The 24910-nt window shown below is 49.8% G+C and overlaps 1 protein-coding gene and 1 non-coding gene across 20 annotated transcripts in view; both read right to left on the reverse strand.

Annotated features, from left to right (window-relative positions):
• ANKRD27 (ankyrin repeat domain 27) overlaps nucleotides 1-24910 on the reverse strand; it is a 72043-nt gene that overhangs the window by 8176 nt on the left and 38957 nt on the right. For 16 of the 19 annotated variants that reach the window (XM_035287273.3, XM_078362099.1, XM_078362097.1 and 13 more), the window contains 13 exons: nucleotides 22324-22416; nucleotides 19399-19526; nucleotides 18764-18846; nucleotides 17461-17576; nucleotides 16634-16726; nucleotides 13540-13737; nucleotides 13026-13085; nucleotides 12793-12912; nucleotides 10838-10882; nucleotides 8924-9046; nucleotides 4856-5053; nucleotides 3143-3262; nucleotides 1343-1504 (listed from right to left, as the gene is read on the reverse strand). In XM_035287273.3, coding sequence (XP_035143164.1) covers nucleotides 1343-1504; nucleotides 3143-3262; nucleotides 4856-5053; nucleotides 8924-9046; nucleotides 10838-10882; nucleotides 12793-12912; nucleotides 13026-13085; nucleotides 13540-13737; nucleotides 16634-16726; nucleotides 17461-17576; nucleotides 18764-18846; nucleotides 19399-19526; nucleotides 22324-22416 — 1539 coding nt within the window. The remainder of the gene's footprint in view (nucleotides 1-1342; nucleotides 1505-3142; nucleotides 3263-4855; nucleotides 5054-8923; nucleotides 9047-10837; nucleotides 10883-12792; nucleotides 12913-13025; nucleotides 13086-13539; nucleotides 13738-16633; nucleotides 16727-17460; nucleotides 17577-18763; nucleotides 18847-19398; nucleotides 19527-22323; nucleotides 22417-24910) is intronic. The other 3 variants (XM_078362096.1, XM_008987675.5, XM_078362106.1) reach the window with 1 other exon arrangement.
• LOC118150370 (small nucleolar RNA SNORA68) lies at nucleotides 5539-5669 on the reverse strand. The gene has a single exon (XR_004738477.1). It is a non-coding gene; the product is annotated as a small nucleolar RNA SNORA68 (small nucleolar RNA).

A 24910-nucleotide genomic window follows, 5' to 3' on the forward strand; every position in this document is an offset into this window, starting at 1 on the left:
ATCGAGCCACAACAGAGCAAGACTCAGTCTTAAGAAAGAAAAATTATTATAAGGAGTCTAACCATAGAGTGGATTGATGGTGAGGTTAGCATCTCAGTTGTGTCACTTAACAGCTCTCTATCTTGAGTAGCGAACAAAAGACTCAGCATGAAACCAGGAACAGAAAGAGCTTCCTGCTCGCCATGGGTAAAGGACACCTCCCCACTGCTCTCCACGTGAGCACGCACGGCACTAGAGGAGGCAGTGCACTGATAATCACGACTCCTAAAGGACTCAAGGACTTTTACTTTCATTTTTTTGAGACACATGAGACACGGTCTCTGTCACCCAGGCTGGAGTGCACAATATCAGCTCACTAGAGCCTCGACCTCCTGGGCTCAAGCGATCCTCCCACCTCAGCCTCCTGAGTAGCTGGGACTACAGATGCACCACTATGCTTGGCTAATTTTTTGATTTTTTATAGAGATGGGGTCTTACTATGTTGCCCAAGCTGGTTATCAGTTCCTGGGTTGAAGTGATTCTCCTTCCTTGGCCTCCCAAAGTGCTAAGATTACAGGCATGAGCCACTGCACCTGGCCTCAAGGAGTTTCAAATCCACCAACTAAACAGACCTTTTCCATCATGCTGCTAAGACAACAGCTGAGTTCATGCTTCAGGAATGGTGCAGCCAGAACGTCATGACTTGCTCCTTCCCCTTGAGTGCCAGACTCTACGTAACTACTGGACCACGGCCCTATTAGTGGCTGAGGGCAGCCCCTACACTCAGGCCTTTGAAAACAACCCGTGAGCCAGGCACAGTGACTCACGCCTTTAATCCCAGCGCTTTGGGAGGCTGAATCATGAGGTCAAAAGATTGAGACCATCCTGACCAATATGATGAAAAATACACTAAAAATATAAAAATTATAAAATATATATAATAAATATCTACTAAAAATATAAAAATTAGCTGGGTGTGGTGGCACGCACCTGTAGTCCCAGCTACTCAGGAGGCTGAGGCAGAAGAATTGCTTGAACCTGGGAGGGAGAAGTTGCAGTGAGCCAAGATCACACCACCACCCTCCAGCCTGGTGACAGAGTGAGACTCCATCTCAAAAAAAGAAAAAAATAGGAAATCCACCCATGAAAGAATGATTCCTGGTTCCCAGAGAGCCACCTCTGACCAGGGGACCGAGGACCAGCCATCAATCCATGTTGGAGACTTCTGGAACACCAACTACACCCAGTCCAGTGATACTAAGGGCCGGCTGTTGCTATTTCAGATGTAGTTTAAACACAAGGGAACCAGAGAGAGCTGTGAGGAGCTCAGGATGCCCTCAGCTCTTTGACCCTTTCCACCTACCTGTTCGGCACAGTCTACAGCCGTGCGCTGCCGCTTGTTCAGCACCTGAACTGACGCTCCGTGGAGCAGAAGCAGCTCTACCACGAAGACATGCTTTTCAATCACAGCCTCATGCAGCGCTGTGTTGCCCTTATTGTTAGACGCATTAATGGAGGCCCCATGCTGGAAAGAGAAAGCGCATGATCAAAAGGAGTGCTATGAAACATCAGCATGGAATCTGGCTGTGGGCGCACAGGTATTCGCTGTAAACACATTCAACTTATGTCTGAAAGTTTTCTTAAAATTTGGCGGAAAAAACTAAAACTAAGAAAAAAGATTTATAGACAAAGTGTTTGCTGTAGCATTTATCCTAATAGAGAAAACAGAAGCTACTTAAATGTGCAGAGCAGAAACAGGTTAAAAAAAAATCACTATGGATATCCATGGTTATGCAACCATTAAAAATCAAGGTTTGAATGAACAGGTTTCTACATTAAATAACAAGAAGACAGAAAACAATACTTGCGGCTGGGCGCAGTGGCTCACACCTGTAATCCCAGCACTTTGGGAGGCCGAGGCAGGTAGGTCACCTGAGGTCAGGAGTTTAAGACCAGCCTGGCCAACATCGTGAAACCCCATCTCTACTAGGAAAAAATATAATTAGCCGGGCATGATGTTGGGCGCCTGTAGTCCCAGCTATTTGGGAGGCTGAGGCAGAAGAATCACTGGAACCTTGGAGGCAGAGGCTGCAGTGAGCCAAGATCGCACCACTGCACTCCAGCCTGGATGACAAAGCAAGACTCCATTTTGGAAAAAGCGGACGGGAGGGGAGGAGAAAGCTTGGTGAGGAGCCATGGCTTACACCTGTAATGCAGCAGTTTAGGAGGCTGAGGCAAGAGGATCGATCATTTGAGCACAGCAGTTTGAGACCAGCCTGGGCAACATAGTGAGACCCCATCTCTACTAAAAACAAACAGCAAAAATTAGGTGCAGTGGTGCATACCTGTAGTCCCAATTACCTGGCAGGCTAAGGCAAGAAGATGGCCTGAGCCTGGGAGGCTAAGGCTGCACTGAGCCATGAGGGTGCTACTACATTCCAGCCTGGGCCACAGAGCAAGACCTTGTCTCAAAAAACAAAAAGGCCGGGCACGGTGGCTCACGCCTGTATCCCAGCACTTCAGGAAGCCGAGGCTAACACAGTGAAACCCCGTCTCTACTAAAAATAGAAAAAAAAAATTAGTTGGGTGTGGTGGCACATGCCTGTAGTCTCAGCTACTTGGGAGCATGAGGCAGGAGAATCGATTGGACCTGGGAGGAGGAAGTTGCAGTGAGCCGAGATTGCACAACTGCACTCCAGCCTGGGCAACAAAGCAAGACTGCATCTCAAAAAGAAAAAAAAGAAAACCACACTGAAAGTATACACATTTTTTAAAGTCCACCAAAATGAGTTTCCCTTGAGTGGGAGAGTCATGGACGAGTTGGTTTTTCCCTACATCTTTAAGAAATTCTAATCTAGCAGCAGGGACAGAGGTGGCCACTCAGCCCCTGCTCAGGTGACAGTGTGACACATCCTCAGTAAGGTGAGACCCAAAACCTTGGCAAAACCAGCACCGGAGCTCTTGGGACTGCATCCCGGATACCAAGGCACTGTCCATTCCCATCGGAGAGCCCTGCATGGGAAGGCACCTGCCACGCTCTTCTCCCCAGAGACCCGGGGCTGATGGGTGGCCCAGTCTCTCCATCCCAAGTGCACTGCAGGGATCACTGGGTGGAGGCTAACTGGTGCAGGTGTGTCAGCCAGGGGGTGGAGAGGGGCCTCACCTGTAGCAGCAGTGCAGCAACCTCATGATGGCCACCAGAGCAGGCATAAATGAGGGGCGTGTTTCCACTGAGGTCCTTTTTATTGGGTTTTGCATTCGAGTCTAATAGACACTTCACCACCTACACCAGAGAAAAGCAAACAATCAAAATTTCTGTCGTTTCCCGCTGGAGAAAAATTACGAAAAAAAATAAAACAAAATTTCTGGAGAGAAATCCACAAATTTTATATTCTTTCGACTTGTCTCTGAGCTTTTTTTTTTTTTTGGTTTGGGTTTATTATCTTTAGACAGAGTCTCACTCTGTCACTCAGGCTGGAGTGCGGTGGCATGATCTCAGCTCACTGCAGTCTCTGCCTCCCAGGTTCAAGCAATTCTTGTGCCTCAGCCTCCCGAGCAGCTGGGACTACAGGCATGCCACCACACCTGGCTAATTTTCTGTATCTTCAGTAGAGAGGGGGTTTCACCACTTTGGCAGGGCTAGCCTTAAACTCCTGACCTCAGGTGATCTGCTGGCCTCGGCCTCCCAAAGTGCTGGGATTACAGGCGTGAGCCACCACACCCAGCAGTCTCTGAGCTTATTAAGACTCTTTAGGTCCTCAGAAGAAAAGGGACCAGGTGAGGAGAGGAGGGCTAGTGTCTGCTGCGGGGCTGCTCTGTGCGGGCAGTGTGCGCCTTCCCACACAGAGTTCTCCGATGTGAACGGACAGTGCCTTGGCATCCGGGATGCAGTCCCAAGGGCTCTGACACTGGTTTTGCCAAGGGTTTACTGACCTCACTTCACCTTTCTATCCTTTCTACCCCAGGGAGAGCTGCAATCGCCACACCAATTTTCCAGGTTAAAAAAGATGCCTGAAGCTCTATGCTAAGTGTTGGAGAGAGATGCAAGACCTGACATATGGCCCTGTCTTAAGTTAACAGTAGAAATGATAAAGGAAAATGAAAAACATTCTCACAGTTTTCCTTAAAGGAAAACAGGGCTGGGTGCTGTGACTCATGCCTGTCATCCCAGCACTTGGGGAAGCCAGGATGGAAGGATCACTTGAGTCCAAGAGTTCAACACCAGTCTAGACTACATGGTGAAACCCCATCTCCACACAAAAATAAAAACTTATCTGAGTGTGGTGGTGCACCCCTGTAGTCCCAGCTACTAGGGAGGCTGAGATGGGAGGATTGTTTGAGCCGAGGAGGTTGAGGCTACATTGTGATGTGAGCCGAGACTGAACCATTGCACTCCAGCCTGGGAGACAGAGCAAGACCCCGTCTCAAAAGAAAAATAAAAGGCAAAGAAAGAACTTTCAAAAAGCTAATCACTCCAAAATTCTCCATTGAGCCCCTCTGTGGGGTGTTGGCTGTTCTTATGAAGTTTTGAAATGTATTGCCCACAGCAAGCTCTGTTGAGGTGTAAAGGTGTAAGATGACCCTGGGGACACTCCTCGGTGGCCACTACACAAACTCAAGAGCCAGCTCCTGCTGGGTGCAGAATTAGAATGACAACCTTGGCACCACCCAGATGGGAGTGGCAGTGGGAGGAAGGCTGGCTCCATCCCCAGGGAGCACCAGGGCTCTGTGCCCTAAGGCTGAGTGGCCTACCATGTGTACCTCAGAATCTCAGGGCTCAGGAGAGCAGTATCCACCACACCCCTGCAGCATTCCCACCAAGGTCCTAGCCGAAAGCAGAAACCCTGCTCTGTGGCTTGTGACGCAGGGCCCGAACCTGGAAGTGGCCCTGCTGGCAGGCCAGGTGGAGCGGGACGGCTTGGTCTGTGTTCCTGGCACCTGTGTTGGCCCCGTGCTTCAGCAGGAGGGGGATGAGGTCCGCCCGGCCATGCAGTGCAGCGACATGCAGCGGGGAAGAGCCATCCTGGCTGGTCACGTTCACACCAAGCCCACTGGCAGGAACCTTCGCCAGCTTCTGGGAAGTGCAGAAGATGGAAACAGAAACCTCATCAGTATTCAAGCAACTGGGCCGGAGTGACTGGCACCATGTGCCCCCCGCCCCATGGCTCCTACATAAAATATGGGATCATGGTGGGATCCCAGATGGATTCCCATTCCTTTAGAAGTGCATGGTATGCCAAAGAATAACTTCTTTTTTTGAGATAGGGTCTCACTCTGTCGCAATGGCATGATCATGGCTCACTGCAGCCTCAACCACCTGGGCTCACGTGATCCTCCCACCTCAGCCTCCCAAGAAGCTAGGTCCACAGGTGCAAGCCACTGTGTACAGCTAAATTTCTTTCTTTTTTTTTTTTTTTGTAGCGATGGGGTCTCGCCATGTGGCCCAGGCTGGTCTTGAACTCCCAGGCTCAAGTGGTCCTCCCACCTCAGACTCCCAAAGTGCTGGAACTACAAGTGTATGCCACTGTGCCGGCTAATTTCACTTTTTTTTTTCACCAGTGATGTAGAACCTCCAAATTCACTTTGAGGGGCATGGCCGCAGGCCCTCAAAGGCAACGAGGTTCACTTGCTACTTGCACCTCTGTTTAAACCACCGCTACAAGAAACTGATTCTTGGGTTTAGGTGCGAGTACTTTTACTTTTTGATGACTAAAAATGTTACCACTTACAAAAAACCTGTATGCTAAATTAAAGGCTGAATTTTACCATATGTAAATTATAACTCACCAATCAAAAACAAGCGGGAAAACATACACGTGCACACACACATACCCACACACATGAAATGAAATACCCTGCATACTTATCAGAATAGCTGAAGTTAAAACATCAAGGCCAGGTGCAGTGGCTCATGCCTGTAATCCCAGCACTGTGGGAGGCCAAGGTGGACAGATCAACTAAGGTCAGGAGTTCTAGACCAGCCTGGCCAACATGGTGAAACGCCATCTCTACCAAAAATACAAAAATTAGCCGGGTGTGGTGGTGCCTACCTGTAATCCCAGCTACATTACAGGTGTGCACTGAGGCTGCAGAATCGTCTGAACCAGGGAGGTGGAGGTTGCAGTAAGCTGAGATCTCACCACTGCACTCCAGCCTGGGCAACAGAGCAAGACTCCATCTCCCCAAAAAGAAAAAAAAAAAGTCAAAATACCAAGTGTTGGCAGGGATGTGGAGCTCACACCCTGCTGGAGGGAACAGAAACTACTTCACTTTGGAAAAGTGGCAGTTTCTTATAAGGTTAGACATATCCTTACTATATAATCCAGCAATTATACTCCTAGGTGTTTACCCAAGAATGCATATATCCACAAACAGCTTGTACACAAATGTTCACAATGGCTTTATTTACAAAGCCAGAAGCAGGAAAACTGCTCAGACGTCTGTCAAAAGGTGAATGAATCAACAAATTCTGGTGTGTCCATTCAATCAAGTACTACTACCCAGCAATGAACTGATCCAACATGGGCCTCGAAAACATCCTAAGTGAAAGTAGTCAGACACAAAAAGGGGCATGCTTAATGTAATTCCACTTACACAGATTCTAGAAAGTGCTAACCAATCCATGATGATGAAAAGCATGTCAGGGGGAGTGGGGGAGGGTGGGGCGGGACTGCAAAATCTCACAGGAAACTCTTGCAATGAGGGAAACGTTTGTATCTTCATGGTGGTGATGGTTTCACAGGTTTATACGTCTGTAAAACTTGCCAAATTATATACTTAAATATGTATACTTTACATAAAAAAAGATTTAAAACAAAACAGTGACAACGCCCACTGCTGGGGAGGACATGGCAAAACTGGATCACTCATACCTCGCTGGTGGGCACGTAAAACGATACAGCCTACTTGGGAAAAGACTGTCAGTTTCTTATAAAAACAAATCATGGAATTACCATTAAGTTACCATATGACTCTGCAATTGCACTCTTGGGCATTTATCCTATAACGATGAAAACTTGTGTTCTTACCAAAACGTCTACTCGAATGTTTGTTCATGGCAGTTTGACATAACATCCCCCAAACCTGCCACAAACCACATGTCCTTGGACATTCCACAGTGAGTACATGTCACCATTAAACAAACGGAATGCCACCCTGCCATCAGGGTACAAACCTGATTCTATGCAACAACTTGGAATCAAACAAAGTTTGATTGTTGGGAACGAACAAAGCGAATCCCAGAAAGTCATACGTATACTGTGTGATTACATTTACGTAACGTTTTTGAAGTGACAGAATTAGAGAAATGGAGAACAGGTTAGTCGCTGCCAGGGGTTGCTGATGGTGGGATGGGTGTGGCAGGGAGAGGGGTGGGTGTGGCTGTAAAAGGGCAGCTTGAGGGACTCATCTTGTGGTGAGAGAGCTGTGCTCGCAGGAGATGGAGACATGCTGTGTCTTGTTGGTGGTGATGGCGCCACAGGTTTTACATCTGTGAAAGCTCACCCAATTATATAAATACATATAGTCTGTGAAATATGCTTCAGTAAAGGATTTAACAACAAATTCTAGAACACTGGGCTAGAAAAGAATGGCGGGGTAGGTTTTCATTTAATCATGGATATAAAGCAGTTTAGTGTTGTGTCTTTTTGAGACACTACAAAACCAGAATAAGAGTTTGTAAAAGAACAAGGCCAAGTGCGGTACCTCACACTTGTAATCCCAGCACTTTGGGAGGCTGAGGTGGGTGGATCACTTGAGGTTAGGAGTTTGAGACCAGCCTGACCAACATGGTGAAACCCCATCTCTAGTAAAAATAAACAACTTAGCCGGGAGTGGTGGTGGGTACTGTAGTCCCAGCTACTCGGGAGGCTGAGGCAGGAGAATCACTTGAAACAGAGAGGCAGAGTTTGCAGTGAGCTGAGATCACACTACTGTACTCCAGCTTGGGCAACAGAGTGAAAGTCCTTGTTTAAAAAAAAAAAAAAAAAAAGAACAAGGAATGTAAAAGAAGTACCTGTCACAGAAAATATCTTGAAAGTGATGGTTGATACACAAACCTATACATGTGACACAACTGTACAGAATACACACACACACACACACACACACACACACACACAATGAGAACAAGCAGACCTGGGGAGATGTGAATTAAGATCCACGGATTGCATCAGTGTCGATATCCTGGCTGTGATTCCGCACCATAGTTTTGCAAGGATGTTACTCCTGGGGGAAGCTGGGAGAGGGTGTGGGGATTTATCTGCACTTGGAGGAGGGGAGTCCCTACAAAGAGTGAACTCACCTGAGAAAACGCAGCAGAACATGTGTGCCGCTTCCCTGGGGGCCTCTGGGTACCTGGAAGGAGACCCTCAAGCATCTGTTCATAAGCTCCTGCCATGGGACTCAGGGACCCAGATAGCCGCCAAAATGCTAAGCACGAGACACGTCCCTGCTCACTTACCTGCCGTGCAGGAAGCTGGCATCCACCCTTGGCTAATGAGTCCCACCATATCTTGGGGAATACCCATTCACAGCCACTCAGTACAGTAATTATCTGGCTGAGAAGCAGAGAACTTTCCTGAGGGGAAAAGGAGGAATTTGCTGGCCGGGAGCAGTGGCTCGCGTCTGTAATCCTAGCACCATGGGAGGCTGAGCGGGGAGGATCACTTGAGGCTGGGAGGCTGAGACACCAGCCTGGGCAGCACAGAAAGGCCCAGTCTCTACAAAAAGAAACAAATTAGCCAGGTGTGGTGGTATATGCCTGTGGTCCCAGCTAGTCAGGAGACTGAGGTGGGAGGAACACTTGAACCCAGGAGGCTGAGGCTGCAGTGAGCCATGACTACCATTGCACGCCATCCTGGGTGACACAGCGAGACCCTGTCTCAAAAAAAAATAAAAAATTGCCTCTGTTCTCTGACCGCCACCAACAGAAACAAAGCCGAACCTTCTGGGCTGGGGCACACTTAGGGCACTGGCACAAGGGGTGACAGAATTCGAGGTCTGCTGCACTGACAGTGTCCTCCGCATCCTCCAGGTCCTCCTCTGTCCACTCCAACAGGTAACGCACCTGGTGATGGAGAGTAAGGGAAGCAGGAACACATCCTCAGCATCTTCGCAGGTACAGTATCTTAAACACACACTGTCAACGTGGGCCCACACTTCCTTCCTCAACCCCACAGCCATTAATAACTGGCTTCTGCAGCCTCGTGAAGCCTTTCTCAGACCTTCCGCTTCACGGCTTATGCCAGAGATTCTTTTCTTCCATCATAAAAAGGGGCAGGTCGGTGCTGCATCGGGGTGATGACTTTAAAAGTCTAGTCCTAGGGCCAGGCACAGTGGCTTACATCTGTAATCCCAGCATTTTGGGAGGCAGAGGCCAGAGAATCACCTGAGCCCAGGAGTTCAAGGCTACAGTGAGCCATGATCGCACCACTGCACTCCAGCCTGGGCAACAGGGCAAGACTGTCTCAAAAAAAATAAACCCATAAACCCACCCTGGTCCTAGGACACTTAGTGAGCACCTCACTCCCTCCTTATAAGTAGAAGACACAACCAGGCACAGCGGTTCACCCTTGTAATCCCAGCACTCTGGAAGGCCTATAGCGGGGCAGATCACCTGAGGTCAGGAGTTCAAGTCTAGCCTGGCCAACATGGTGAAACTTGTCTCTGATTTAAAAAAAAAAAAAATTAGCCAGGTGTGGTGGTACACAAATATAGTCCCAGCTATTCAGGAGGCTGAAGCAGGAGAATCACTTGAACCTGGGAGGTAGAGGTTGCAGTGAGCCGAGATTGGACCACTGTGTTCCTGGTTGACAGAGCAAGATTCCGTGTCAAAAAAAAAAAAGTGAAAGAAACAGTCCTTTCAGGGGGCCAAAGGCAAGCCGGGGGAAGCTGTCCGTGGGAATCTAAGAAAGGCTATCTCCACTGTCCACTCATCTCACTATCAGATGCATCTGATGGTTTGGACAGACGCCTTTGTCAAGCCCTGACATTCTCTCCAGGTGCCAGCCCAGGGCTGGGGGCCCCATCTCATCCAGACACCTGCATATGACTCCTCGGAGCCCCAAGCCTTAGGCCCCCTCCCATGGCCCAGGGGTCCCAGCCAACCACAGCTTCTGCAGAGCCTCACAAACACCTCTGCCCTGCCCTCGCCTCTCCTGGTTCCTCCTCTCCCCAAAAGCAAGCTGCCCTCCTTGCACACAGGCTAGTGAGCCTGCCCTCTGAGCCCACGCTCTGTGCCCTGAACATGGTCTCTGGCTTGGCAACATCTCACCACACTCCTGGAATGTGGACATATGAAAGGCAGGGACCACACTTGCTAGGTGCCTGTGTGCTGAACTGCCCCATTACTTGTCAGAAAAATCTAACATCGCCATTACTATGCACTAAACCTACCACCCGCTGCACAAAATCAGAGTCCACGTGACCCAAAACTGAACTGGAGACAAGAAACACAGATGGGTGGCTGTTTTAACCTGAGAAGCAGCTTTTTATAATAGAAAGCACTTCTAAAGCTGGGCACTCCTAAAGTTGGGCTTGGTGGCACATGCCTATAATCCAAGAACTTTGGGAGGCCAAGGCACGAGGATCACTTGAGGCCCGGAGTTCAAGATCAGGCTGGGCAATATAGCAAGACCCCATCTCTACAAAATTTTTTTTTACAATTAGCCAGGCATGGCGGCGCACACCTGTGGTCCCAGCTATTCAAGAGGCTGAGGCAAGAGGATCGCTTGGGTCCAGAAGTTCAAGGCTGCAGTGAGTCATGATCATGTCACTGCACTCCAGCCTGGGGGACAGAACAAGACCCTGTCTTTAAAAAATAAAAATAAGACAAAATGCACTTCTAAAATGCGCTCACCATTTCTAAATCTCCATCAGCAACTGCTCTTAGAAGTTTTTCTACCTTAATAAAAGGAACAAGAAAGTTAGAAGAATGATTTCAATAATAATAATAGAAATAACATAAACACTCATAAACCTATTGGCTTTCATTTTTCTCTTGATGTGTGGAGTTTTGACATCTGATTTAGTATCCTTCAAACATGTCCCTAAAACTGCTCAGAGGCCATCCTAGGAAGTTGCTGGTGTGCACAGAACCCACTGTCATTTAGGGAATATAAACTGTAACATGAGGCCATGGTTACCTAGGAGCACAAGTGCTTCCTAAGATGCGAGTCACCCCTATGACTTAGAAAAATATACGCAGCTAAGTGCAGTGGCTCAGCCTGTAATCCCAGCACTTTGGGAGGCTATGCCCAGGAGTTTGAGGTTGCAGGGAGCTATGAACGTACTCATATCCCGCCGCACTCCAGCCTGGGTGACACAGTGAGACCCTGCCTCAAAAAAAGAAAAAGAAAAAGCGATACTGAACTCAGCTCTCACTATCTGCTAGCTGGGGCACCGTGAGGGTGGACACCCCTCCCAGGAACAACTTCAGGTCTCCATTAGACTCTGGATTATGTCTCTTGGCTTTCTATGCTGTTTTGCATGGAGCTAAGCTTACTGGGCACTCCAAGAGCAGGTCATGCTTTGTGGGTGGTGGGACACTACAGTGGGGTCAGTGAGGGTTCAGCACCCATGGGGGGGCCATCAAAGGTGGTCTATCTGTTCAACAGTCCACCCCTCAGCTAAAGAATGAGGCTGACACTGAACAAGCTCTAAGGTAAGTTAAATGAAAAACAAAAGCAAAAAAACAGGCCATCAGTGAGCTTTTGCAAAATGCAAGGTGTACACGCATGCAAATGTCTACATAAACTTTGCAAGAAGTCAGGAATGACGACGTCAGGCTCTCAGCAGAGGAGCTTACAGGGTGGGGATGGAAGGCAGAGAATGCTATGCAGATACTTTCTACAATGATCTGAAATCAGACCAGGCATGGTGGCTCACACCTGTAATCCTAGCAATTTGGGAGGCCGAGGTGGGCGGGTAACTTGAGGTCAGGTGTTCTAAAACAGCCTGGCCAACATGGTGAAACCCTTCTCTACTAAAAGTCCAAAAAAATCAGCTGGATATGATGGCAGGCGCCTCTAATCCCAGATACTTGGGAGGCTGAAGCAGGAGAATTGCTTGAACCCAGGAGGCGGAAGTTGCAGTGAGCCAAGATCATATCACTGCACTCCAGTCTGAGTGACAGAGCAAGATTCTGCCTCAAAAAAGTAAAAATAAAAAAATAAAAATAAAAATAACCCAGGCACAGTGGCTCACGCCTGTAATCCCAGCATTTTGGGAGGCCAAGGCAGGCAGATCACCTGAGGTTGGGAGTTCAAGACCCACCTAACCAACATAGTGAAACGCCATCTCTTCTAAAAATACAAAAAAAATTAGCTGGGCGTGGTGGCACACACCTGTAATCCCAGCTACCTGGGAGGCTGAGGCAGGAGAATTGCCTGAACCTGGGAGGCAGTGGTTGCAGTGAGCCGAGATCGTGCCATTACACTCCAGCCTGGGCAACTGAGAGACTCCACCTCAAAAAAATAAAAATAAAATTATCTGAAATCAGTGGACCTCTACATGACCTGACTTGTATTTTCCTGAGCCTATCCCCTCTCTAATATGCAAACACACTCTACCACACTAATTGCTGCTCAGGGAGCAGCCAGTGGAAGGGCACGCCAGAGCACACAGCACTGCGAGATGCTGCTGGGCCTAGCTCAAGGGCACCAACCTCGGCCACTGCAGACCAGCAGCAGCCCCAGAACGGGCAAGCAGCCGGAGAGGGTAGCCCTCGTCAGGCCATGGCCCTTCTGCTGGCTGCTATTGCCTGGGGCCGCCAAGGCCTCCTCTACCATCCCGTCCTCCCTCTGGAAGACTTACCTCCCTGTAGTCCTTCTTGGGCTCCTCCTGCCTTGAGCTGGATGACATGGAGGAGAAGCTGGAAATGGAGGACTCTTGGCTGATGGAGTCCACAGAGCACTGCGGGGACTGCACAGGGGCCTGCAGCAAGGGAGCCCCAAAGGGAAAGAAGACAGGGCACATGGATACGTGAGGACCAGAGAAGGCACCCGTGGTCTCCAAGGCAACCAACTGGCTCAGCCCGGCTGACCTACCTCGGATGACTTCTGCCTCCTCTTGAAGGACAGATGATGGGCTTCCATTACAGACAGAATCTAGGAGAAGAAGGTGAGTTCATTAACAAGTTATGTATGAAAGAAACCATCCTCAACGATGTCCAGAACTGGTCGGGTCAGATTTTGGGCATTAAAGATGTCAGAACGGGAAAAGGGATTTCTATCACATCCTGCTCCCTCCCCGGTTACTCCCCTGCAGAGCCTCATTTCTGCCCTCTCCAACTGGCAATCAATCAACAGCACTCGGCAGCCAGAACAAACTCTGCCGTCAGCAGCTCCGGGAACAACCCTGAGAAAGACGCCTACTCAAACCGAAAATAACATAAATCAGTAAAACCTATCAACAATGAGGTCCCGCATGCAGCAGAAAGGGTGCAAGCCAAGCCCTGAGCTCAGGCACTAATGCACAATTTGTCTAGGAGGCCAAGACCACAGCTATGGACATCGATCTTCTTTCAAAGTCATCTTGCCCCTCAGAGATGGGAAGAGCTACCTTTGAGTTTAATGCACACTTGAGAGGTGTCTCCTTCAGTCTGTTCTGGATCTCGGTGGGCGCTCCGTTCTGCAGCAATGTCTCTATGATGCCTTGGTAGCCCCAGCGAGCAGCAATGTGCAGAGGGGTGTCTCCTTTCTCATTGCCAATGTCAAGTCGGCACGACTCCACATCGTAGTAGACCAGAGCCTTCACACACTGCAGAGAGACGGGAAACAGTATCGCTCACGGATGCACCAAGCCTCGACAAGGTCTGTGCTCTCCTCGGCCTCAGTCCATGTCTTCATTCAAGCAAGGCTTCACTCACCAAGCAAATGTGCAGATAGAACTCAGCGTCGTCACAGTATCTGATCAGGAACTTCCTTTTTTTAAATCTTTTTTTGAGACAGAGTGTCGCTCTTGTTACCCAGGATGGAGTGCAATGGCGCGATCTCGGCTCACCACAACCTCCGTCTCCTGGGTTCAGACAATTCTCCTGCCTCAGCCTCCCAAGTAGCTGGGATTACAGGCACGCGCCACCATGCCCAGCTAATTTTTTGTATTTTTTTTTTTTTTTTTGAGACGGAGTTTCGCTCGTTTACCCAGGCTGGAGTACAATGGCGCGATCTCGGCTCACCGCAACCTCCGCCTCCTGGGTTCAGGCAATTCTCCTGCCTCAGCCTCCTGAGTGGCTGGGATTACAGGCGCACGCCACCATGCCCAGCTAATTTTTTGTATTTTTAGTAGAGACGGGGTTTCACCTTGTTGACCAGGATGGTCTCGATCTCTTGACCTCGTGATCCGCCCGCCTCAGCCTCCCAAAGTGCTGGGATTACAGGTGTGAGCCACCGCGCCCAGCCTTTTTTTTTGAGACCGGGTCTCTGTTATCCAGGCTGCAGTGCAGTGGTGCAGTAATAGCTCACTGCAACCTTGAATTCCTGGGCTTACATGATCCTCCCACCTCAGCCTCCTGAGCAGCTGGGACTACAAATACGTACCACCATGCCTGGATGTTTTAATTTTTTTTTGTAGAGATGGAGGTCTCGTTCTGTTGCCAGGCACACCTCAAACTCCTGGGCTCAAGCAATCCTCCCACCTCAGCCTCCCATAGTATTGGAATTATAGATGTGAACCATCCAGCAACCTCTGCCTCCTGAGTCCAAGCGATTCTCCCACCTCGGCCTCCTGAGTAGCTGGGATTACAGGTGTGTGCTACCACACACAGCTAATTTTTGTATTTTTTTGGTACAGACGGGGTTTCACCATGTTGGCCAGGCTGGTCTTGAACCCCTGACCTCAGGCGATCCACTCACCTGGGTCTCCCAAAGTGCTGGATTATAGGTGCGAGCCACGGTGCCCAGCCAACAGAGACTGTTTGAAGCTCACCCCTGCTCACCTCGGGACTACCATGTGCCCGTTCTTTTTTGCTGATGTTGTTCTGCATCCTTCTGCTGTGACAAACCACAGCTGTGAGTGCAACTGTATGCTGAGTTCTGTGAGTCCTCCCAGCAAATCACTGAGCCCAGGGCTGGTCTTGGAGACCATGACATGGCACACAATAGATCACTGCAGCTATTAAAGAATGTGCTAGATGGCCGGGCGCGGTGGCTCAAGCCTGTAATCCCAACACTTTGGGAGGCCGAGGCGGATGGATCATGAGGTCAAGAGATCGAGACACCATCCTGGTCAACATGGTGAAACCCCATCTCTACTAAAGATACAAAAAATTAGCTGGGCACAGTGGCGTGTGCCTGTAATCCCAGCTACTCAGGAGGCTGAGGCAGGAGAATTGCCTGAACCCAGGAGGCGGAGGTTGCGGTGAGCTGAGATCATGCCATTGCACTCCAGCCTGGGTAACAAGAGCGAAACTCTGTCTCAAAAAAAAAAAAGAAAAGCATGTGCTAGATGGCCGGGCATGGTGGCTCATGCCCATAATTCCAGCACTTTGGGAGGCTGAGGCAAGCAGATCACCTGAGATCAGGATCTTCAGATCAGCCTGGTAAACATAGTAAAACTCTGTCTCTGCTAAAATTACAAGAATTAGCTGGGTGTGGTGGTGCATGCCTGTAATCCCAGTTACTTGGGAGGCTGAGGCAGGAGAATTGCTTGAACCCAGGAGGCAGAGGTTGCAGTGAGCCAAAATCATGCCACTGCACTCCAGCCTGGCAACAAAATAAGACCTTGTCTCAAAAAAAAAAATTTTTTTTCTAATTTTAAAAAATAAAGACCAGGTACACTGGCTCACTCCTGTAATCCTAGCACTTTGGGAGGCTGAGGTGGGCAGATCACGTGAGGCCAGGAGTTCCAGACCAGCCTGGCCAACATGGTGAAACCCTGACTTTACTAAAAATATAAAAATTAGCTGGGCGTGGTGGCGCACGCCTATAATCCCAACTACTCAGAGGCTGAGGTGGGAAAATCACTTGAACCCGGGAGGTGGAGGCTGCAGTGAGCCAAGATCGTGTCACTGCACTCCAGCCTGGGACATAGTGACGCCCTGTCTCAAACATAAATAAATAATAAAAACAGAAAATGTAAAAATTAAATATGTGCACAAGAAAGAACCAGATGGTGGCAAGGATAAATGAGAACGATTTTACCTCAGGATAAGATAATGAGCGACTAGCTTTAATTTTCTGTTACTTCAATACAGCATATGTGATATATTAAACATTCTTTTTTTTTTTTGAGATGGAGTCTCGCTGTGTCATCCAGGCTGGAGTGCAATGGCGCAATCTCAGCTCACTGCAACCTCCACCTCCCGGGTTCAAGCAATTCTCGTGCCTCAGCCTCCCGAGTAGCTGCAATTACAGGCGCGCACCGCCACACCCAGCTAATTTTTGTATTTGTAGTTGAGACGGGGTTTCATCATGTTGGTCAAGCTGGTTTTGAACTCCTGACCTGAGGTGATCTGCCCGCCTTAGCCTCCCAAACGCTGGGATTACAGGCATGAGCCACCACGCCCGGCCTAACATTCTTTTAAATTAAAAAAATTCACACACCCAATGTTCCAGTAATCATTGACACAAAACACGTTAGACTAATGAGACATCTCGACTTCTCTACGAGTGGGAAAGAGTGAGCGCAGCCCCCGGGAACAGCAAGGGCCACTCACGTCCTCGTGGCCATAGGTGCAAGCCAGGTGGAGCGGCGTGTTCCCGTTGTTGTCCTGCACTTCCGTGCTGGCCTTGTAGTGCAGCAGCAGCAGCTGCAGAGACAAAGGAAGGCGATGAGCAGGGCCCAGCCCCGTCCCCGGAAGGCCCGGCCTCCAGTCTTAGCGGGGGAGGTCGTTTGTTCCCGTCTTCAATCTCACTTATGCTACTATTCAAATTATACCAACACCCATCCTTCCTGACAGAGTTTAGAGACTGAAGAAAAAAGTCTAAAGCCCTACCCTTTCTTTCCCCAGATGATCAGGAAGATTTTCTTTTTAGAGACGGTCTTGTTCTGTCACCCAGGCTGACGTGCAGTGGCATGATCACTGCTCGTTACAGCCTCGACCTGCTAGGATCTAACAAACCTCCCGCCTCAGCCTCTCAAGTTGCGGGACTACAGGTGCGCACCACCGTGTCCAGATAATTTAATTATTTTTTTCTTTGTAGAGGCAGGGTCTCCCTAGGTTGCCCAGGCTGGTCTCGAACTCCTAGGCTCAACTCATCTTCCTGCTTTGACCTCCCAAAGCACTGGGATTACAGGCATGAGCCACCACGTCTGGCCAGGAAGTTTCAAATCTAAACCTAACAATCTTGTCCAGGAGACCCAGAAAGGTGGGACCAATCCCTGGATTCCCTCACTACTGCCGCAGCAGAGCTGGTGTGGGATGAGGGAGGCACAGCACCAGGAGACGGGGTGCAGTGTAGCCAGCACCACTGTACCATCACCACACAGAACCAAGCCCACAGGAGCAAAGCAACAGCCTGCTGCAAAGGCACCACTGCTCACCGTCACACTCTGGTAGCCCTTCTGACAGGCCAGGTGGAGCGGAGTGGCCCCGTGGTAGTCTGTGGCATTCACCACGGCACCCTTGGAAACCAGGAGGTCGATGAGAGATGCCTGCCCTGCAGAGAAGGATGTCACGATGGAGAAGGCAGGCGCAGAGGCCTTCTACACCTTAATTATAAAACCATACACTATGCACCCTCCTAGTCCTGGGCATGAAGCACACGATAGGTACTTTTTCTGCTAGAGAGGAACTACGGCTAATATCAAATAAGGCTCTGCAGACTCCGAACACATTGGGTGGCCCTTGGAGGGAACCCAGCCAAAGTCCACTTCTCAGCAATAGAAAATCATTGAAAAGAGCCTTAGCCACAGATTCCATGACTCGTTGTTCAAAGATGGATTATTAGGGAGCCATTAAAAATACTGCCAAGGAAATACATTCTTGCATAGTGCTAAGAGAAAAACTGCACACAACAGAACATTATGAGCCCTAGAGCACTACATACTTTATGTATGCACACATCCACACAGCATGCAGAGACCCCAGACACTCATCAGTCACAGTGATCTCTGGGAGACAGGGAAGGCCGGGGACTCTGGAGACCTTACGCTTTCTATCTTGAATGTGCACTTTATTTTATTTATTTTTATTTTACTTTATTTTAGACAGAGTCTCGCTCAGCCACCCTGGCTGGAGTGCAGTGGCGCAATCTCAGCTCACTGCATCCTCCGCCTCCTGGGTTCAAGCAATTCTCCTGCCTCAGCCTCCCAAGTAGCTGGGACTACAGGCATGCACCACCATGCCTGACCAATTTTTATATTTTTAGTAGAGACAGGATTTCTCCATGCTGGTCAGGTTGGTCTCAAACTCTCGACCTCAGGTGATCTGCCCACCGCGGCCTCCCAAAGTGCTGGGATTATAGGCGTGAGCCACCATGCCTGGGCAATAAAATAATTTTTTAAAGGCAAGGCCACAAGAACTGCAAGCAGACGATTCTGAGACTGTTCTCAGCCCAGATTCAAGCCTTTCCTCTCTGCACTCCCAGCCCGGGGCAGCGTTAGGGAGTGTCTCCATGCCGTGGGAACCACGCAGGGAAGCTCACCCAGCGCAGGAGGCAGCACGCTGGCCATCAAGGCCTCTGGAACATTTGCTCCTCTTCTCCTTCCAGCCCTTGGAGGGTGGACCCACGATGTGGCCCCAACTGCCAACCCCCTGCCCATCAGCCAGGCCTCTCTGCTGAGTCACACTGGGCGCCATCCCTTTGCTGTGACAGCCCTTAGGGGCCAGCCCAGGACCACATACCACAGAGAGCAGCCACGTGGAGAGGGGTGTGCCCCCTGTCATCTCTGGAGAATGGAGTGACAACTGAGGGATCGTTCAACCTCCTGAAATACAGAAAGACACAGAAAACAACACGTGGGAATGGTGCCGCAGCGCCTCTCCCTGCCCAGGCACATATGCAGGTACCATGGACAGAAGGTGGCTCACAGGATCCCACCCAAGATGTGTCTCCCGCACTGTCCCAGGGCTCCCCTGCATGAGAACAGAGGTACCTGGCCCTGGAGTCTCTCCCCCTCCAACCCTTTAGGCCTCAACACCCAGCAAAAGAGCCTGACAAAGATAACAGGAAACCGAAAATGTTACTGGAAAAACTGACATTCCTCCCATCCTAAAACCCCCTTTCTGAGGCTGGGGCAGGCCCTATAACCAGCCTACCCTGGCAGCCAGCCCGCTGGTGGGCAAGTGTTTTGACAAGCCCTAGCCCATCTGATTCTCCAAAGGGGCAGATGTTATCATCTCCACTCTACGGCACAGGCAGCCGAGGGGCAGGGAGCACAGCTCTTATCCGCAGTCGCATGGCGCACATTGGAGAAGTTCCAGGGGGCCTCCTGTCTCTTGCTTCCTGGCACACAGAGCCCCTACCAGCACCCTCTTACCCAGAGACGAGTTTCTCGCAGTCGTCGCAGAAGCACAGAGGGTGACACATCTTTTGGACGGCATCTTTATCATGGTCTTCTTGGCTCAGAAGTCTCTCCACTTCTTTCTGGTTACCTGATGCAATATGCTGAAAAGTGACATCCAAGACGCTATCCACGTGCAGGAGTTACTCGATTATTGGGGGTAAATTTTTTGAGTCCCTTTTTTTTTTTTTTTTTGGAGACAGTCTCACTCTGTCACCCAGGCTGGAGTGCAGTGGCACAATCTCAGCTCACTGGATTGTGGATTATCCTGCCTCAGCCTCCCGAGTAGCTGGGACTACAGGCGCCCACCACTGCACCCAACTAATTTTTGTATTTTTAGTAGAGACGGGTTTTCACCATGTTAGCCAGACTGGTCTCGAACTCCTGACCACAAGTAATCCACCCACCTCGGCCTCCCAAAGTGCTGGGATTACAGGCGTGGGCCACCGCACCTAGCCGAGAGTCCTTTTAGAAACGCTCATCTATGTGCTGGTGGATGAACTGATTTGTTCTCCCGCATGTCCTTCATAATCATCTTGGTGGTGGGGAAAGGGGATGCGGGAGATGAAACCACTGCGCAATGGTGGCCTGCTGACTCTACTACTCTCTCTTTCCGGAAATGATAAAAGTCTTCCATAATCAAAAAACAACGTGCCTGGTGAGGTGGCTCGCACCTGTCATCCCAACACTTTGAGAGGCAAAGGTAGGCTGATTATCTGAGGTCAGGAGCTCGAGACTAGCCTGGCCAACGTGGTGAAACCCCGTCTCTACTAAAAATACAAAAATTAGCTGGGTGTGGTAATGGATGCCTGTAACCCCAGCTACTTGGGAGGCTGAGGCAGGAGAATCACTTGAACCCAGGAAGTGGAGGTTACAGTGAGCTGAGCCAAGATCATGCCATTGACACCACTGCACTCCAGCCTGGGCAACAGAGTGAGATTCTGTCTCAGAAAAAAAAAAAGTGAGAAAATTCATAAAGCAATAGGAAAGGCAGGCAGACAACACATCTCTGAACGTTAGTGTGGATTTTGCCCCCTCACTAGAAAAAGGCTCAGTCCTGTTCCTCTTCTATTCTTTTTTGCTTTTTCAGTGAATTATTACATGGTGATAAATAACAGAATTCATTGATCCATTCTTTTTTAGAAGTAAGGTCTTAATATGTTGCCCAGCTGGAATGCAGTGGCATGATCAGAGCTCACTGTAGCCTTGACCTCCGAGGCTCCAGTGATCTCCCACCTCAGCCTCCCATATAGCTGGGGCTACAGGTGTATATCACAATGCCCAGCTTCATCTTGTATTTCTTAATTTATTATTATTCTTACCCTTGCAATGGACTAGGGATCCTTTCATTCTAATAGAGCTTCAGCTTGCAAAGAAAAGGGAACAGCTGCAATGAGCAGGAGACCACATCAACAGGCAAACCTGCCCTCCTGGACATGCTCCTTTCTGGGACCCACTCTGGCTCCAGGTTGCCTGGCCCCCAGGTCCCCAGGGGGCTCTGCCCTCACCTAGTCCTCACTGCCTGCCCTGTGGGCACCTGAGTGGCCTGCCAGTGTCTGAGCAGGGAGCTGCCCCCATGTACCAGGTGACCAGACCACCAGGAAGTCAGGCACAGCATTCCCAACCCAGTGCACACACCCATAAACACCTGAGAGGGGTTCCTCCGGCCTGGGGGAGGCATTAGCCCTGCCAGGGCTGCCAGCAGAGGCACCGCTGAGCTGGCCTGGAAGAACAAGTTGGATTTCAAGAAACTGAGAAATCGAAGGGCCTGGCACTCACACTGTGCTACCCAGCACAAGCAAAGCACAGCACACGGGGAGACGGGGAAACGTGCTGGGTCTCACTCTGCCACCCAGCTGGAGTGCAATGGCACAGTCACAGCGCACTGCAGCCTCCAACTCCTGGCCTCAAGTGATCCTTCCACCTCAGCCTCCTGAGCAGCTAGGACTCCAGGTGCCTGCCTGGCTAATTTTTTTTGTATTTTTTTATAGAGACGGGTAGTCATTATGTTACCCGGGCTGGAGTGCAATGGCGCAATCTCGGTTCACTGCAACCTCCGCCTCCTGGGTTCAGGCAATTCTCCTGCCTCAGCCTCCTGAGTAGCTGGGATTACAGGCACGCGCCACCATGCCCAGCTAATTTTTTGTATTTTTAGTAGAGACGGGGTTTCACCATATTGACCAGGATGGTCTCAATCTCTGGACCTCATGATCCATCCGCCTCGGCCTCCCAAAGTGCTGGGATTATAGGCGTGAGCCACCGCACCCGGCCAATTTTTTGTATTTTTTTTATAAAGACGAGTAGTCATTATGTTACTCAGGCTGGTCTCGGGGTTTGGGCCTCAAGTGATCCTCCCACTCCGGCTTCCCAAAGTGCTGGGATTACAAATGTAAGCCACCCCACCCAGCCTTGATCCCAAATTAAAAACCTCAGCATTCCTACCACCCACTTTGAGCACAAAATGGAACTTCGGGGTTTATGCAGACCACCACCTGGATGGATATTTTTTTTCTTTTTTTTGAGATGGAGTCTCTCTGTCACCCAGGCTGGAGGCACGATCTTGGCTCACTGCAACCTCCACCTTCTGGGTTCAAGTGATTCTCCTGCTTCAGCTTCCCAAGGAGTGAGACTAGAGACATGTGCCACCACATCCAGCACATTTTTGTATTTTTAGTAGAGATGGGTTTTCACCATATTGGCCAAGCTGGTCTTGAACTCCTAACTTCAGGTGATCCACCCAGTTCCCAAAGTGCTGAGACTACAAGCATGAGCCACCACACCCAGCCAACCCTGATGGATTGTATAGAGATGCCAAGAGATGCAGTGTTTCTCACCTGGACGTGCTCCTTCCTGGGACCCACTTTAGACACCTTTACCCATAGAGACCTCTTGGTGTCTTACCTTAAACAGGCAGTCGGTGGGAGACGAAGTCATCTGGGACAGTAAGCTCATTCTCTGCTTAAGGAACAGCCTGTCACCAAATCCCTCAGACTCCTGCAGGGAAAAACCAAACACATGTTGGTGTAGATCCTTCAAAAGACAGCGCCCCAGCAACAGCCCTGGCTGTCTCTTCCAGAGCAGCATCGGCTGCACCTCTCACATCTCACACAGGACCTGCTTGCCAAAGGACAGGCTGACATCAGGCTGGGAGAAGGGCTTCCGGGAAAGTGGAGACTCTGACAATTGTTCCCTGGAGGGGACAGGGATGGCGGCCGCACCCTGGCTGCATGTACGTGTGGAATGTACCGTCTCCAGCGTGGAATGCAGCACACACACGCCATCGTCCTCCAGATGGAAACCCACATTGCCCTGGCCTCCCTCCCTCCTCAAATCTCTGACCTAACGCCTGCACAGCCCAATTCCCTGCTGTCTTATCTGGGGTCTTTGGGCAGGAAAGCCATTTCACAAGCTAGTCTCTATTTCCCAGTGTCAACCAGCAGGAAGAGAGAGGGGTCTTGCTTTTTGTATGTACTTATTAAATGATATGGCCACATGGCCGGGCACAGTGGCTCACACCTATAATCCCAGCACTTTGGGAGGCTGAGGCAAATGACTCACCTGAGGGTCAGGAGTTCAATACGAGCCTGGCCAACATGGTGAAACCCTGTCTCTACTAAAAATACAAAAAATGAGCCAGGCGTAGTAGTGCTTGCCTGTAGTCCCAGCTACTGGGGAGACTAAGGCAGGAGAATCACTTGAACCCAGGAGGCACAGGTTGCAGTGAGCTGAGATCACGCCACTGCACTCTAGCCTGGGCGACAGAGTGAGACTTCGTCCCAAAAATAAATAAATAGTTCAGGTGTGGTGGCTCATACCTGTAATCCCAGCACTTCGGGAGGCTGAGGCAGGCAGATCACCTGAGGCTAGGAATTCGAGACCAGCCTGGCCAACAAGTCAAAACCCCATCTCTACAAAAACACAAAAAATTAGCCAGGCATGGTGGTGCATGCCTGTAGTTCCAGTTACTCTGGAAGCTGAGGCTTGAGAATTGCTTGAACCCAGGAGGCAGAGTTTGCAGAGAGCCAAGATTATGCCAAAGCACTCCATCCTGAGTGATAGAGCAAGGCTCAGTCTCAAAAATAAATAAATAAAATGGCCATGAGGCCAAATCTAGAAGACATGGGCAGGGGGAATTCATGACACAGACAGAGATTAACAACTCCTGCCTCTCTTTGGGTGTTTCAGGATCCACCCCAGTTAGTAAGTTTGTATCTTCATATTGCTGGTAATGTCTGCCTAGATACAAAAATCTCAGGCTGGGTGCAGTGGCTCACTCCTGTAATCCCAGCAGTTTGGGAGGCTAAGGCGGGAGGATCACTTGAGCCAGGAGTTTGACACCAGCTGGGCAACATAGCAAGACCCCACCTCTGCAACAAAATAAAAAATTAGCCTAGTGTGGTCGTGCGTGCCTGTAGTCCCAGCTACATGGGAGGCTGAGGTGGGAGGATCACCTGAGCCCAGTTGGGGGCTGCAGTGAACCATCATAATGCCACTGTACTACAGCCTGGGTGACAGAGCAACACCCTGTCTCAAAAAAAAAAAAAAAAAAAAAAAAGGGCAAGGGCTGGGCGCGGCAGTTCACACCTGTAATCTTAACATTTTGGGAGGCCGGGGTGGGTGGATTACTTGAGGTCAGGAGTTTGATACCAGCCTGGCCAACATGGTGAAACCTCTCTCTACTAAAAATACAAAAATTAGCCAGGCGTGGTGGCAGGCGCCTGTAATCCCAACTATTTGGGAGGCTGAGGCGGGAGAATTGCTTGAACCCGGGAGATGGATGTTGCAGTGAGCCGAGATCCTGCCACTGCACTCTAGCCTGGTCCACAGAGCAAGATTCCATCTCATAAAAAAAAAAAAAAAAAGAGGCAAAACTCTAGACTTTCATACTACTTTATGAAATCACTTCTAGCAAGACAGTTCAATGCGCACTTGAGCAACTGCAACCAAACTGTCTCATGACAAATTCACTGCCTGAAAAACGGTCTTGGTCGGAAGTAATGGGAATTTTTTCCAGCCAGCAGCTGCCAGAAGTCCCCCAAACCCTGACAAATTTGTGGAATAAAGCTGTCACTTTACAGCCCTCTAAGTTTTGACTTGGAGGCCCACCTAAAGATAGAGCTGACATCACCTCTAGGGACAGTCCATTCCTGGGGTCCTCTGCCAAGTAGGATCCTCCCAGCAGTCCCCCAGGAGGGTTAACTTAGCAAAGGAACACCAGCACCCGAGAGTAAGAGGCGCTTTTGCCCCCAGCTGCTGTGTGCTATATAAAGCTCTAACAATCCGCTTTACATCGCAATTCACGGCTGAGCAGCTTAGGGTCAGAGAAACATCACACATTGTTATCCAGGTAAATCCAGCACTCTTTCCTCAACTCTGGGTAACGATTTAGACAGCAGTGATGAAGAGAGGTAGGTCTCCCAAGACTGAATCTTCATGGAAGAATGAGCTATAAGAAGAGAGGGAGCATCAACAAACATTTACTAGAGAA

This window comes from Callithrix jacchus, chromosome 22 (genome assembly GCF_049354715.1).
Source record: "Callithrix jacchus isolate 240 chromosome 22, calJac240_pri, whole genome shotgun sequence".
NCBI classification, from domain to species: Eukaryota; Metazoa; Chordata; class Mammalia; order Primates; family Cebidae; genus Callithrix; species Callithrix jacchus.